This window comes from Ciona robusta, chromosome 12, assembly GCF_009617815.1.
Source record: "Ciona robusta chromosome 12, ASM961781v2".
Taxonomy (NCBI): domain Eukaryota; kingdom Metazoa; phylum Chordata; class Ascidiacea; order Phlebobranchia; family Cionidae; genus Ciona; species Ciona robusta.
The window spans coordinates 1,002,246-1,018,937 of NC_143246.1; the positions used below are offsets into that span (position 1 = coordinate 1,002,246).

The window sequence follows — 16,692 nt, forward strand, 5'->3', positions numbered from 1 at the left end:
AGTGTCTTGCATCATTGTAACCAGGATGCATTTGGTTGTACCTCGCATACCAGGTAGGATTACCCTGAAATGTTTAAGTTGGTATCCATTATTTACCGGAATAACACTTAATTGCTAGGTTAACGCAAAGTGTGTTGGCGCTATGCTCCATACACCTGGCTTAAGTTTGCCGCGCGATAATTTGTCACTTTTCGGTATAATTTTGTCCCTAATACAGTGGTAGCATGTGCGTAGGTATAATCACAAATAACAATCCATTACAATGTATACGTCGTCCTATATATTATGTCACAGCTGGTCGAACCACGCCACTTTAGCTCGAGTATGTTACGCCCGTGTTTGGTAACACGCGCCAATTTAAATTATTTCCCCCGAAGTTAACAACGTGTGATAACTGTTCCCGCATGTTGCCTTCTTACATTGGGTTGCAACACTTGTCGTTGATAAGTTCACTAAAGAGGCAGCAAGTCAGTGATGTGACTTTGTATTATACTAAACGTGTTTTTTTGGGGGGGTCAGGCATACACATCTTTTAGGACTGTAAATTAAGATTCGATCATGTTTTGCAGTTTCTTTTGTAAAATACTTTTCCAAGTTTTATTGTAATGTTTTAAAGTAAGAGTTAAATTTTTATAGAAATGTTGTGTCTAACATGGCAGCGTAGACGCCACTTTATTGGGATGAATGTTTTGTTTTGGTTGAATCCGGATGAATTCAACCGATGGGCTACCGTTCCAAGGCGGATTGTGATTTGTGAAAGCACCGAACGCCTGTGAAACGTAAACATTACTTCGTCGCTGTGAGGCGTGACGGGAACTTAATATTGAAGCTGGTATGAAGTTTAATATTGAAGCTGGTATGAAGATACCATGATATGTAGATATTATATTTGTTGTATAGTATCGTGGGGTAAGATGGATACAGTTAGCACATCATGTTCTATATTTTTTTCATATTTGTGTTTTGAACAATTAACAAAGGGGGGGACATTCCCTGATGAAGTCTCGCCGTATGGCAGACGAAACGTTGGAAATACACCACGTTTTTATACCAGATGAGCCACTGATATATAACTAAATAAAGATCTGAAAATATTCTTTGTTTACTACTAAATGGGACGACAAAAGAGAGTAAAAACACGGATCATCTTAGACTAAATTCACGGACACTTTTAAATGGATGTTCGCGCGTTTATTACGATTACGAAAATGTGGTTATGACGTAATAGTGAATAGAAAACTCGACATGCGCGGGATATTTTCAGCTTCCGCGCATCGAAGTACGGAATACACAGTGAAAGTATCTAGAATAAATCTCCCACGAGGCACAGTTCAAAACATAACACATGATATATAAGCAGTACGTTGAAATATAACTTACAATTGCTGAATACTTTGTGTCGCATATATACACTGATGTAATAGGTTTGGTTTAAATAAGCTGACCATGTATAGCAGCATACGTTGTACACCATACAGCGAATTCGCTATCACGGCGGTAAGCGCAAACCTTTTGCCGACATATTTTCTAATTACTGCAAATTTGAAATGAACACAATTAAAAAAACATAAAAAGTCGCTCCCTAACTTTGAGCAAGGGAAATCAATCATAAATTCCCTTCTATCGTATCAAGGTGCCACCTAGGCTGGTATGAGACCCGGCGACATGCATATAATTGCTTGTGAGACGAAACGTTTTCTCGGTTTCGTAGAATTCAGCGGGTTAAGACGTCGATAATGTTTGCTTGACGAGATAAAAGGCGCCGTGTATAGAACACATGCTGGCTTATTAAAGTCCAAATTATTTTAGAATCAGATTTAATTGTTTGGCGTCGCATCCGTTCTGCTAAGCTACCAGTACAAGCGTATGGTCTACCACTACACAGACTACGATAACAGAACAACTCGGTCAATTAAGGAAATTGGTTTTGGCGAATTATTGCAGTTGCCACCCCTTTGTATGTTGAGGGTTTGAACATAGTTGACCCGTAGCTTACGTACGCAATGTATGAAGTCAGTACTTAGTGTAATCGTAAGCAGAAAATGCTCGATGTTGGTGCGGGATGGTGTAAGTTTGCCCGTAATAACTTGCACTCTGTTGGATGTGCGCAGCGTAACCTTGCGCGGCGTAATCTTGCGCACCGTTAGCTACGCAGGTCATTGGATTGAGAAACTCGCTGTTTGGATGAAGATAATAAGGCTGTTGCTGCTGGGAATGATTATGCTGATCGGCGGGGTAATGGTCGGGAGATGTGCTCGCGTTTTGCGGCATCAGGGACGGAGCCGAGGCCACCATGGTAGCATTGTCTTGATGGCCGCTATGATCTTGTTCAGGATACCATCGCTCCACATTATGCGGCTCTGAGGTGGGGGAGGGAGTGTTCTCATATGCGCTTGATGTCTGGATATCGTTGATGTCGTGCTGCTGATATGAGACGTTGCCTTCATTGGTTTGTGGGGAAGATACTAAACTATGTGTATTGTAGTGGGAGCTGTTATAAGGGTAGTTGTAACTGTGTCTCATGTTTGTGGGGTCTTCATCGGTATGTAATGGTTGAAAGGTGGGGTCTGCATTGGGTAGTGCGGATACAACACTTGAACCTGATGAGTCAGGTCTTGTAAGCTGCAGCATGGATACTTCGGTGTTGTCGTGTTGACCAGTGTTCGGTGTAAGACAACTATTATAACCTTCCATGTTTCCATTGCTTTCGATCACTGAAGATGAAAACGCTTGCGCTGTATCTAGTGGTTCAACTTTGGCAACCCCTGTTGAAGCGAAACCTTCATTTACTCCAACGTCACCAGCTTCGTATTTATACTGCCCATCGTCATCGGAATCGGATTTCTGGTTTGGGTTTTTCGAATCACTTTTCGCCGAGGGTGAGCCGTCGTCGGATTTCATGGAATCCGAGTTCGCGTCCAACTAAAATTTTAATGGAAGTTCAACAAATCCGCTGCATAAACAATAAATATCCAATGCAAGCCAAACAATTATTTTTATCCCCGCACTGCGTAAACACGCAGCCAGTAATTTCCCTAATATAAAAAAATTTCCCCTCCGGCCGGGTAAGATTGCTTTCCCGTTAAGAGCCGTTAAAAGTCCCGATAATCAATTATTTATTTCACTTCGACCATCATCAACGACATTATAAAGCTAAAGAGAACATGAACCAACCTTCTCCCTTTTTCCTTTAGGTCCGCCATCTTGTTTCCGCTTAAACCTCTTTCTTCGGCGAAGATAGCTGCCATTTTCAAACATATTATAAGCGTCCGGATCCATGGTCCAATAACTTCCCTTCCCCGGCTTTTTGTCGTCCCTGGAAATACCGTTCGCGTCACAAAAGGTCCGATACATTAAATATGATGGGTCCCAGGTTTGGGTCTCACCTCGGGATTTTGACAAAGCACTCGTTGAGTGACAAGTTGTGACGAATAGAGTTCTGCCAACCCTGCTTGTTCTCCCTGTAGAAAGGAAACCTTTCCATGATCCATTGGTAGATTCCGTTCAATGTCACCTGCGATGTACAACAACTATAAAAATGGCGGAATCGTGTAAACGCGTTAATGCGTATATAGCCTTTTTAATGAATGAATAAAACTTATTTATCCTCGCATGATGGTCAACGACAGTCGTTAAAACATGGGTGTTCTGTTCCATACACCTCGCGTCCGCTTACAAGTTTAGTTCTGTCTTTACGAGGCACTAAGCAAACGCTGGCCCATATCCCAACTTAATAGGCTAAAATAAATCGTTTTATTAAAAAGTTTGCGCCAGTCGAGCCTTACTGCAGTTTGTTGGTGTATATTTTAATCTCTATTATCATCCCATTTGATATAGTAAAATGGGGTAAGTTGGGACACATTTTAACTCTATTTTCTCGTTCAATGTGGTAGTAAACAAGGAACTTTCAAAGAATTATAAAACTATATGCTCAAGACTCCCATATACCATTATTATTTGTTTAATTAAAACACGATCCGAATATTCGGATATTATGTGCCAAAGGTGTCCCATCTTCCCCCATCCTACTATATAGTAAACAGAATATATTTTGTCAATTATAAAACCGTATTCTTACGACTCTAAGAGTGCAGTGTTAATGTGGGTGTTATGTGCTAACGTAAACCACCTTACCCTACAGTACTACTCATAATTTGTTTAACAGTCAATAAATTAAAGTAGCTGTAAAAATTGTCGCGTGATATCAATTGAATTGGAATTTATAACAATAGTTTTTATATCAAAGAGCCAACCCACCCTCGCCAGCTATCGAACGTGAAGCGTCAAAGTTTTATTTCATTGTAACTTTTTATCCCGTGATAAAGGAATGAACAAAGCCCCCGAAAGGCAACGGTTACAATAATATTTTGTTTGCTTTTCAACCAAGTTTTTAACGGTTAAAAAATAACATTCGTGAAAAGAGATGTCACCATGGACAATGCGATGTTAGACGCCTTAGTTAAACCGGGGACCTCACCTTTTTGTCCGGGGCGTTCTGGATCGCCATTGCAATGAGCGCTATATATGAATACGGTGGTTTGACCATGTCCTTGCTGTTCTGGTGGTGATGGTGGTGATGATGCAGGTGCTGGTTATGGTAGCCGCTTGTAAACGCTGCACTGCCACCATACTGGTCATTGCATGGTGTTGGTAGGTGGGCGCCTGTGATGAAACAATGGATGTTACATTCCAGGATTAATCGATTCATACGTCACAGTGATTCCATTACGTCGTAAAGTGACGTCACATATGGGAAACTGTTAGGTCATAAAATATAGGAGTATGTTCAGATTCATCCCATCTAACTTAGCGATGCGAGCGCGATAAGAATAAACATTTAAGTGAGGCAGAGGTGCAATCAACATAGCATTCGCCCGACACCAAATCGCCCTGAGCACTTTTGTCGTTTATTTGATTCGAACACTCGAAATTATGACGTCACAATGCATGGAAACGATTTTCTTACAGAGCGCGAATTCGGATTGTGATATGATGGCGTCACTTTTCATTACGTCATAATAAAGTGGTCAATATATTTGTGACGTCATATATGTTGTAGTTCACTAAAACACTACATGCGCGCTGTCAGTTTACAGCGGTTTGTGATTTGTAAAAAAACGTGTCCAACTTCTTAGTGTGCTTGTCAAAGTCAACAATCCGGTGCAAATGGTTTACACAGAAGCGCTCAGCTCTGTTGTACGTAATAATTATAACGTGTGGCTGACACGAGTGCTTTGTATAGGACGAGTTGTTTTGTAAGTTGGAGGATTACAAAGCGTGAAAGGTAGGCAACATTATGTTGCCGTTCACTTGGTTTGTTTTACTGTTTGTGGGGAAAGATCGATACACCGTTAATACACAATAACCTATATTTCCTAAGCGTGTTTTAATTAACAACTAAAAAGTCTTTTTTAGATTTATGGGAATACGTTTATATAACCATGTAAATATGCTTCGTTTACTACCAAATGGTGAAGATAAAAGAAAATGATACCATGGAACGTTCCATCCTAACCTAATATAGGGAAATTGAGAAGTCACGCTTTTATTTGACGCTTAATACCCTGAAGTAGTTTTTACCCATAGTTTTAACGACTATCAGTTTGTTGCTAATGCCATTCTCTTTATTTGTTTGATTAATTTGACCCTCGCTTGAGTTTAAATCATGTCATGAGTTTGTTACTATGGCTACCTTATATCTACTCTAACGTTGTGGCTGTAAGTGCATATTCAAGGTGAAACAAAATCTTATTCACACGCATTCATACGTAACAACGAGTATTGTTACGTCACATTGAATTTCATTGACTGTCGAGTTGTAAGCGTCGCCTGTTTCATTGAAATGTGTGACGTCATACATAGTAATTGTTAATTTCATCGAAAGCGTTTTCGCGTGTGTTGCATAAAATACAAAATGGCGTCGCCGGATATTTTTGCAAACCGGCGCTCGTCGAAACAGATGGCCTTCGTATTAAAATTGCGAAATTCTTTCGTTTATTGCGGGGGAGTGCTTGTAAATGCTCCATACGCAGAGCTTATATAGTAGGCATATAAATATCCGGTATTACTTTATGCCATTAACTTGGAAGGTTTAGAAATATCTCTCGAACAATATAAGGTCAAACAGTGATTCATATTATATGAATAACACAATGCACTCAAATCGTGGAAGTTTTCAGCGAAATTTAATCTAATCGTTGCCAGCCAAAAGCATGCGATGTTACTGCCATGGTGAATCATAGGGCGTGATTCGAATCCATATCAAGCCCTTCGTGCAGCGAATAATCCAGAGGTTTCCGGATCTCGCGGTAGATATGTATTCAGCTATTGTTGCAGAGTCGACAGCTTCAAATAATTCAAGCAACAATTTATAATCCAGTGAAACAACGCCTGCATTGGGACTTAAAAAGTGATTTAGGTCGGCCAGACTTTCTTGCGTTGTCTAAATTGTCAGCCATACAGAAAAAACATTTACCCACAAAGTTAGATGGGAAATCTTTTTATTCCATTTTCGACCAATTTAGTAGTAAACACGGAACACTCAAAGAATTATAAAACCGTATTTTCACGACTTCCCTAAACCGTTGATAATTGTTTAAAACACAATCAAGATATTTAGATATTACGTGCTATAAAAGGTGTCCCGTCTTCGTCCACATAAATACATGATAACTCGCGTGCAAGAGGTGTATGAAACAAAATACCCGTGTTATAACGACTGACGTCTTCCAGCTACAAGCAAGTTACATTTATTCATTATTCCCGTCATTATAAAGTATCTGTTGTTGACCATACATACTCGCTTGTCCAAGGTGTCAACGGTAATGAGAGGGTGTGACTAATCGGGCGATTAACTTGTTTACAAACAACTATAAGTTGTCACTTAGTTGGCACTTGAACCGCTTCGCTCAAACACTAAACTTTAAACTTAAATCGAAAAACGGCGTAAATATAAATAACTTCATCTAAAAAGAAGATTATGTAGAAAACATTATTTAAGCTATATCAACAAACTAATAACGTTTAAAGGGTTCGCTTACGTAAAATACAACAGTTTTATTATGCGTACTTGTGTATATATTTTTTATTCGTATCGTGTTTTTACCACTGCCGTTTTGTTGTTATTTGTCTCTAAGGAACCTAAAGGAAAATGTGGGATTTATGTGCTAATGGTTTCCATTTTTCCCCACAGTGCTATAATTTAACTTAACCACACTTATAAAGCAGTGCATTAAACTTTTGGTTAAGGGTTGATATATACATAACTAAGATTGCGCAACAGCTTGCAAGTTTGTAGTATTCTCAACGAATGTCTTGTCGTTTCACCCCCGCGGATAAACGGACGCTTAATTTGCGTCAGCGAGCCTCGGTAGGCGTCGGATCTTACACAGTTCCGTTTGCGTATGCGTCGTAACGTAAACAAGCCGAGCGAACATATCATAACACGGCCAGTTCATCCGGCCTGCTATTTTCGTAGCGATCCCATACGTATGCACAACGTGGGCTTTTACGGGGGTGGCGACATCGAACCCTTGTCCGATGCAGCCTCAGATTGAACCGGTGGTTTCGGGTCAGCAAACATATTTATGTGAATGGATTTAAAGCTTAAGCATTTTGAATTAAAGTAATTTTACTTTCTCTATTTTGAGTTTCTCTATTCTGAACATAATTTTCAGGCTTGCATTTTTTTGGAACGGGTTTTCAAAATAGTTAACTGAGTTAAACAATCAAACGTGGAAGAACTTATTTCTAAGACAGCATTACCCAGCACCGTCTGAATACAAAATACTGATTTGTGCATAAGCTTTACGGCACATTTTACATGGAGATAATTTAAATAAAATCAATCTAATACCTTGTTTCGTTCACACGCATTGTTCTTGCTTTTCGCTACCACAATCAAAAAGATAAATATCGTTTACGTTTAAATGTTCATTTGAATTTAGAAACCGTTACATTAATATTGGTTGCTTACTGGAATCACTTGTTTAAAAAAAACTATTTTGTTGTTCACGAAAATTAATATAATAGGGTGGGGGAAGACGGGACACCTTTAGCAAATAATATTTAAAAATCCCGATCGTGTTTTAAAGAATTAACAACGGTCTCTGGGAGTCGTGAGGATACGGTTTTATAATTCATTAAAGTACTTTACTACCAAATAAGAAGTAAAAATATAATAAAAGGTGTCCCATCTTACCCCGCCCTACTATACATAAAGTTTCGTCTTTATGAACCGAAGCAGGCAAGGGTAGCTAACTTACGACACGCCCGATGATTAAACGCTATTTAGGAGGCGCAGGTGCCTCCATAACCGCGCTTTTGGTGCGAGATTTAACGGCCTTCTATTTTTAACGCAGGGACAGATATTTTATTCATTAACGGCATACGCGCTCCTATTAACAATTTCGCTAGAAATTTTTGAGAAATTAATTTAATATTTTTTTTAAATTAATTTAATATTTTGTTTCACAAATGTTTTGAAATATTAAAATATTCCGAAAATACAGCTTAGCAAATTAAAAAGTTAAAATAAATCCTTATTTTTGCGAATATGGAGTTTTAAGAAAAATCTATGTTTATTCCCAAAACCTGTTTCGCTTAAAATTAAATGGTATTTGCCGTGTTTTGTTATTTTAATTTGTAAGCAATTTGCAACCGGCCTATTTCTAAGGTAATTATAAGTTTACGTTCATTTATGTAAAGTTAGTTTAGTTTGCAATAAATAACCAAATATCATTTTACAAAATTAAAACTACAACCATCGTTTAATCAATGACGTTTAAACAAATTGATGTAATTTGTTCATGCGAACCCTGTATTGTTAAAACAATTCGGTTAAAATAATATTTTCTTACCTGGTACATTCAAATTGGTATAGCTCGACGTTGGGTAGTGGTAATAGCTCGGCTCTGCTGGGTTCGGGTGCGCGCCATACATGCTGGCGGGGTTCGGAGGCCCGACTGCCGGCAGAATATTGTTTCCCGCCCCGTGGTGGGTGGACGACGGGTACCGGATTTGCATTGTCATTATAGAGAATCAAACCAAGGATTCGGTGTCCTGTGTTCAACGTAACTTAACTTACACTAACACTGCCCGAGATATATAAAAGTTAGAATCTGAACGCCAACGCTGCAAGCAAACAAACGTCGCTCCGAAACGACTTCCCTCACAACACTCGCACTGCCTTCGTGTCAATAATCGAATGTTTTCTGCCGGTACCTGCCCACGACCGAGTCGAGCCTGAGCGAAGGTAAAAAGTTCATCTCCCCCTTAAACAATGGAAAGCAGGAGCGTCATAATCCCAATCAACTTTCGCGAGGAACAATGGCGCGCTAATGATGCAGTAATTAGATCGTGTTTTGACAAGCTCTAAGTAGAGAACTTGGCACGCGCCGCCTTACGAAACACCTGCTGACACCGCTCACTATGGAGCCTTACCCAATAGCCCTGTTTATATAAACCACAACTTTTAAATAATCTCTCAATCTTGGAACTTTTTAACTCCAACGTTCATTAAAAATGGCGGTTAACGTTCACCGTTGATATTCAGCGGTTATAACTGAAGCTGCCTCTCCTGTCCGAACCTTGTCACGACCCGATCAGTTTACAGCGTGACTCCTCGGGTTGCTGTTTATAAATAAGAGATGTAACCGAAGAGTTTTTTTGCGGTAAAACTCGACTTTTTGAAACGAGCGAGACCGGTTGGCTCAGCAGCGACACCATGCGGAAATTTACACGCGCAGCATTTTCCGTGACTCGCTATACAATGAGTTATGCAACTAAGGCGGCAACTTAGGCGTCGATGATTCATATTTTCCTGGAGCATTTAGCTTAAGGTTTCCCCACCCACCATAGCTTCGTTTTATTAAATATATTGGACATTTTTACTTAGTTTTTTTTTACCTTCATAGCGTATTTTTAACGAGTGTAGTTTTGTTGCTGATTCTCTTGGTTTGCTATTTCAATTAATCTTATTTTTGTTTCTGTATTTAAATAGCTAAACAACAGTTTAAGTTATGTTATATTGCGTTTGGTATAGTAACTAACTTGGCCTTGAAAAAAGTAAAGGGAATTAGCAAAACGACGTTAACAAGTAGAATTGAAACAAATGAAAAGCGAGGTGGTTATTTAACCGAACATGCAGTAAACGTTTACGGAGCAATTAATCGTACAGATTTGTTGCTTACTGTTTTAAATATTTACTTTTAAATTAACTATAAAACGCTTTTTACTAAATCCTGGTAGCAATATATATATATTGGTAGAAATAAAAATATAAACCAACTCCTTTCGTCAGATTAACTGAACAAAACACCTTTCCGCAATTACTAACACCTTTTTTATTCTATTTTCTCGTCTCATTTGGTAGTAAACAAGAAATATTTAAAGAATTATTAAACCGTATCCTCACGACTTCCATAGACCGTTGTTAACTGTTTAAAATACGATTAGGTTGTTTGGGTATTATGTGCTAAAGGTGTCCCATCTTCCCCCGGCCTACTATATGAAGCGGGTGCCGCATAGATATTCTGATTGAACCGCGCTTAATGCGGTGTCCGGTGTCATGAAGGATTTATATCAACACTTCTAGAGGGAAAGGAAACCCCGCTTGACGCAAAAGGAAAGAGTGTACGTGGGTGTTGAGGAAGCTATTCCAGTTTAACCATCTTGGTTTCGCTAACACTTTTCGGTGCACGGGTTCATAACGTCAAAGTAGACGTTTCAGGTAGAAGGTGTGGACTTCCCGGACGTGCCTCTTGCAAGCGATTGCTCAAATAACATATACGCGTGCTGCTGGCTATCTATTATTAATTGAATGAATGCGATTTATTTATTATCAAGTGCCGAGAAAACGACGGTCGTTATAACATGGGTGTTTTGTTTTATAACACCGCATTCCCACTTACGAGTTACCACGTATATAACTTTGCAGGGGAATATTTTCTGTATGCCGGACAATTTAGAAAACCATGCATCTTTTTATCCATTTCTTTGTCATTTCCCGCTGTGTGCAACGTACGCGCCCTGAGCGGTATTTACCCTACGTAGGCGGCCTGAAAGTCGCCGAAACGCCGGTCTTATATGCATATGAGCCATGACAAATTGGTGCAATGAAAATTTTGCAACGAAAGTAAATTGAAAAATATCTGCATTAGATTTATATCATACAGTAGGGTGGGGGAAGATGGGACACCTTTTAACTGTATTTTCTCGTCCCATTTACCAGTAAACAAAGAACATTCAAATATTTATAAAACTTCATTCCCACGACTCCCATAGACTGTTGTTAATTGTTTAAAACACGATCAGGATACTTGGATATTATGTGCTAAAGGTGTTCCGTCTTCCCCCACCCTACTATACATGGTAGCAAAGAGTTCACATATTAGTCTTGCTATCGTTACGCTACAATCCTACATGTTCACAGCATGCATGTATGTACCATATTTTAGGCATACCACCCCCAAAACTCGTGTTGTTGTTGCTGTGTATTAATACCATTCCGCCGGGGCGAGCAACACTTCTATATTTACGTTTCATGAAACAATTTATCGACACGGTGGCTTCATATCAAAATATCGAAACGCTGCATAGGCGTTGTCTTCCTTTGTCTATTATTGGCAAACAAAACATAATATTACACAAGTACCCAAAATAACCTAGTCTGTACAAATGTATTTCCTTGTTCATTATCGCATCCATGCGACACAGCCTCGACGAAACGCGAGAAATATTGCACTATTTTAGCTTTGACCTGAAATAATCGCTGTAAATAACCGCGTTAATAAATAAATTTTAAGTAGCAAATTAATTACCATATAACACCAGTATCTTCCCAGCTCGTATAAGCAATGCATTATATGCGTTGGCGTGTATGGCGGTTACATTGCAGCATCATTAAGCCTTTATTATATTGATTAGTAGCAATATATACGTGATTATGAAAAGTAATTTCAGATATTATATTGGTGTGTGGGGCAATAGTCATAGCGTTTGCCCATAAACAGAGGATTGTGGGTTCGATGCTCGACGCCGCTACCATTGTGTGCTGCGTATGTCTTTTGAAAAGACCGTTTTAATGCCAAATGCTTCAACCCAAGGCGGTCACTCTATTAATGCGTTGTCCGGATTTAAAAAAATGTAAAATACCTTATACCTGAACGGCTATATAGGCATGCTACATACTTGTCTACTCGCACGTTCAGGCACAATAGGTATGATGTCATATATGATACGCGGTTGGACACCCCATATTTTACTTGTGTTGCTTCGCCACGTGCTGATGGTAAATGAGTATGTTAAATGGATTGGTAAATATGGATTCGTAAAACTTTAAACAGTAGCAGGTACTTTGTCACAATATAGCAAACTGCAGGCGAAAACGCAGCCCCAAGCTGGTTTAGCAGCGGAGCTTTAATCTGACACTTTTAGTCTTTACCTGTAACCTATATACTGAAGTAAATATCAGTATTCTGCGCTTTAACTGTAGGATGTTTTTAATGATTGTTGTGTTGCTGATAACCTACTTCTCTTCGTAGTTTTAATTAACTTGAAACTCTGATACTGTATTCGAATTAAAGAGATAGCCAAGTTATGTTGTTTAGTAGGGTGAGGGAAGATGGGACACACTTTATTCTATTTTTCTCATCCCATTTGGTAGTAAACAAAGAACATTCAAAGAATGATAAAACCGTATCCTTACGATTTCCATAGACTGTTGTTAATTGTTTAAAATTTAGATAGAATATGCTAAAGGTGTCCCATCTTTCCTCGCCCTATACTATATTCATGGTTCGTGATTGGTATTGGCACGAGTCGGATCTGGCGTCATTGAATAGTGGTTAGCGTGCTTGCCTCCACATAGAAAACAGGTCCCGAGCCTTCATGCAGTCACAATTTCGTTGTGTTCCTAAGTTCCCCTATATAGAGGGTGTACGGCTCTTTATATCCACCTAGCGGTTGTAATATTACAATAATTTAAACACTCTAGAGCGCATTAGCGCGACTTGTTCCAAATAAAAGTAGCTACCGCAATTCAACTGCTCAATACTAAAAAAAAACAAAATTACACTTTTTACCGACGTATTGGTACACTGATTTGAGCGGTCGTCGTTTAACCAGAGTATTTAAGGTTCGCAGCTCGGTACTTACACCGTTGTGGACGTATGTATCCTTGAACAAGACACTGAATGATTGCATAACCCCAGGGTCACTAATGGATTGTCCACATTATCAGCCATACATAAAAGACAATCACCCACAAAGTCACATATATAAAACAGAACACCCGTGTTATAACGATTGTCGTTGCCCCGCTATGTAAAAGAACGAATACTGTTCTAAATATTTGCTTTTGTACAGATTCGATTTCGGCATCGTGTGAAGATTTTCGAAGGTCGAATAAACAGAGAAATGAGCTAGTTCCGCTAAAAGAAACAGGTAAGAAGTCCGACTAAAGTGGTGTTGGAATGGTAGTGGATTATTTATTCTTTTGTGATGATGCAACGACAATCGTTAAAACACTGGTGTTTTGTTTCATTTACGTCGTGTCCGCTTTTAAGTTGCAACGTATGTAATTTTGTGGGTGATTATTTTCTCTTGCATCGAATACGGTTTCCTACAGTTAATTACGAAGCCACGGCGCGGAATAATTGGCAAACACTCAGCCATGGCCTACTTCATATGTATTGAGTAGGCCATGACTCAGCGCCCAACAAGCACAGTGCTTTGCCACCATTTTTTGGTATAACCTAAACGATAAAAAACATAAATTAAAATCTGCAAACCTTTTGCGATAATATATTTTACATAATTTTTATAAAGTTAAATCAAAATGTAATGGGGTAAGATGGGACACCTTTTCATTCTATTTTCTTGTTCCATTAGGTAGTAAGTAAACCAAAAATTATAAAACCATATCCTCACGACTCCCATAGACCGTTGTTAATTATTTAAAACACGATCAGGATTTTTGGATATTATGTGCCAAAGGTGTCCCGTCTTCCCCCATCCTAATATATTACTTCTAATCAAACCTAAACGATTTTTGAACCGCGTTTAAGAAACCCAATTAAATAGTGTTTGGGAGGCACTTAACTGAACCAGACACACTGTATGTTAAAATGAAGTTTTATTGTTTTAAAAAAGTAATTCTGTATAGTAAGGGTAAAAATGGAGCGCAATAATTGCCATGCACAAGTGCAATATTAAACAACAATAATATCAGTTAGGGAATATAAAATAGTAATAGATTAAAACTTATAAAAGTTTCAGCTCACCAGCAAATTGCAACTTAGCCCAAAAATAAAAGTTCATGTCTTTGAAAATGACAAAATAAAACATTTTTAAAAAAGCGAAACGCTAAAATTGGAATCTATTAAATTGAAAAGTTAAAGTAGAAATATTTATAAAACATTTTTAAAAAAGCGAAACGCTAAAATTGAAATCTATTAAATTGAAAAGTTAAAGTAGAAATATTTGAGTGACAAATAAAATAATGCACACATTTTAAAGCAAAAATAAACAAAATGGTAATATGAGCCAAATTATAAAACTTGGTGGGAACAAATATTAATGTTAGCTTTGAAATAGCCAAGTGCCTTGTATATGAGCATGGGTTGGTCTAAATAAAGGCAGAGCACAATGCATAGAATATTCAATATAAAACTTTATGTCATATAAGAAATGTGGGGTAGCATTGCTGTAAAGTTGTGTTACAATAACATCACCAACTTACATACATTAAACATGTTTTATTGTATGGGACAGGGCACAGGGGACCTGGAATCTTGGTCAGAATTTGTCCACAACACTTGTTAATATAAACAAGTAAATTTTAACAAGTTTAGTAAATTGTTAATTTAAATTTTTTTTTTTAAATAAGGTTATACAAAACTAGCTAGTCAGCAATGAAGCATAGGGATGAATTGTTATTGATGAGATTTCAGTAATAATTTAAATTCGTAAATTCATAGCTTTATATTGTTTAAAGACTGTTTAATACAGGATGTACTTTACTTAATGTTTGCATGACGAAATAAACAACTAGAAAACTTGGTGAACGAGAGTATGATATCAAAAATTTTTGTACGGAAAATAATAATGTTAAAAAGTTGCTAAATTTATATTTTCTGATGACTACAGGTGATTGAAATAAATCTTGTGTGATTCTAAATATTATTCTTCATCTAATATTAGAATGGGTTCAGCAATCTCAAATATTTGTGGAACATCGAGTAATTGTGGATGGTTGTTTTCCACTATGTCTTCTATATAATGAAGTAATGGTTTGTTGTGTTCAAGAACGGTTGTTAGATCAGCAAGTAAAGGTTTGCGGTGAATGAGGATTGATTCAACCATTTTCATCAAAGGTCTGTTGTGTTTTAATGTTGTTGGAACCTCCAGCAGTTCAGGAAAAGGGAAAATAAGCTCTGTGTTAACTAAGTATAGCAGTGGTATGCTTTGTTCCAATGTATATTCAATCAACTCTAAGTCTGGGATGTTTTTAAGCAGAACAAAGTTGGAAGCGTTGCCGTCCATTTCGGGAATGTTGTGTTTTAGATCGGCAGGTGTTTCATTACATATAAGGGGAATGTTATGAAGTAGAACAGACTCTTGGTCATCTGATATCACTGGAATACTTTGTTCCAGGACAGGCACTTTATCATTAGACATAATAGGCACAGACTGTTCAAGCACGGACATCATTTTTTCCGAGAACTCCGGCAGATTCCATTCAAGCGAACTATCTGTAGGTTTGCTTGTGAATTGTGGTTGTTGTTCGATTATAACTTGGGTGTTGTTTGGGTCGTTAACTAAAAGCGGTTCGCTCTTGTTAAACGATGTGTGGTTTTGATCATTGCTTGATACAGGTGGTCGTACAAACAGCCTTGTATGTTCAGGATTATTCACTGAAACTGGGAGTTCCCATGAAAACGATGCGGTCGCTTTATGCATGACTGGTTCAGATACTGACAGTGAGAATTCATTGCTGGCTTTCACGGGCACCGGGGCACTAAATGTGGCTTTTACCTACAAATAATAAACAGTAATTATATTTTAGCTTTAATTTATATAGCTTTAACCAAGAGGTTCTTAAACTTTTTATACAGCCCACCTTTTTACAAAACCCACAACTTAACTTTATCAGCAAAGTAGGTTTTAGTCAAAAATAAAAATAGTTCGTGCCCCAGTGTTTAAGAACACGGAGACTACATCAATCTATTTATGCAAACTCCCAAAGTAGTTTATAATTAAAATCTTTTAACAAGTAGACAATTGAATTGACATTGACAATAAATCAATAATACTTATAAAAACTTATATATATATACACTTAATAAAAATATATATACTATATGCTATAGCCTATATACACGCTGCATTACTGTTGCTGCAAGGAAATTATAAGTGGTAAGGGGATTAGTAGCAAGTCTGAAAGGGATCATCCGGCAATCTATTCTTTTCATACTTAAGCTGATAATAATCATACAACTTAACACAACAACGTACATGTTTCATTGTAGGATTCCCGTGTGTAAACTTGCTCAGCAAATGTTTAAGAATCGGTTTCCTGATCTTGAGTTCACTTTTCGTTATTTTAATCGTTGGCGGCAAATTGATCTTGAATTTCGTCACAATTCGCTCTCCTCTGCCCTCATGTGGATTGTATGTTGACATGATTTAGGT

At 37.9% G+C, this 16,692-nt stretch overlaps 2 protein-coding genes across 2 annotated transcripts; both read right to left on the reverse strand.

Annotated features, from left to right (window-relative positions):
- Nucleotides 1-1,169: 1,169 nt before the first annotated feature.
- LOC149726129 (uncharacterized) lies at nt 1,170-9,163 on the reverse strand. Its single transcript, XM_089890355.1, has 5 exons — nt 8,859-9,163; nt 4,478-4,662; nt 3,387-3,514; nt 3,175-3,316; nt 1,170-2,922 (listed from the first exon to the last, which is right to left on the reverse strand). Exons 1-5 carry the CDS (start codon nt 9,028-9,030, stop codon nt 2,014-2,016), a joined length of 1,536 nt encoding a protein of 511 aa, XP_089746481.1. The 5' UTR covers nt 9,031-9,163; the 3' UTR covers nt 1,170-2,013.
- Nucleotides 9,164-14,117: 4,954 nt separating this feature from the next.
- LOC149726130 (uncharacterized) lies at nt 14,118-16,683 on the reverse strand. Its single transcript, XM_089890760.1, has 2 exons — nt 16,516-16,683; nt 14,118-16,035 (listed from the first exon to the last, which is right to left on the reverse strand). Exons 1-2 carry the CDS (start codon nt 16,681-16,683, stop codon nt 15,181-15,183), a joined length of 1,023 nt encoding a protein of 340 aa, XP_089746886.1. The 3' UTR covers nt 14,118-15,180.
- Between the last annotated feature and the right edge of the window lie 9 nt (nt 16,684-16,692).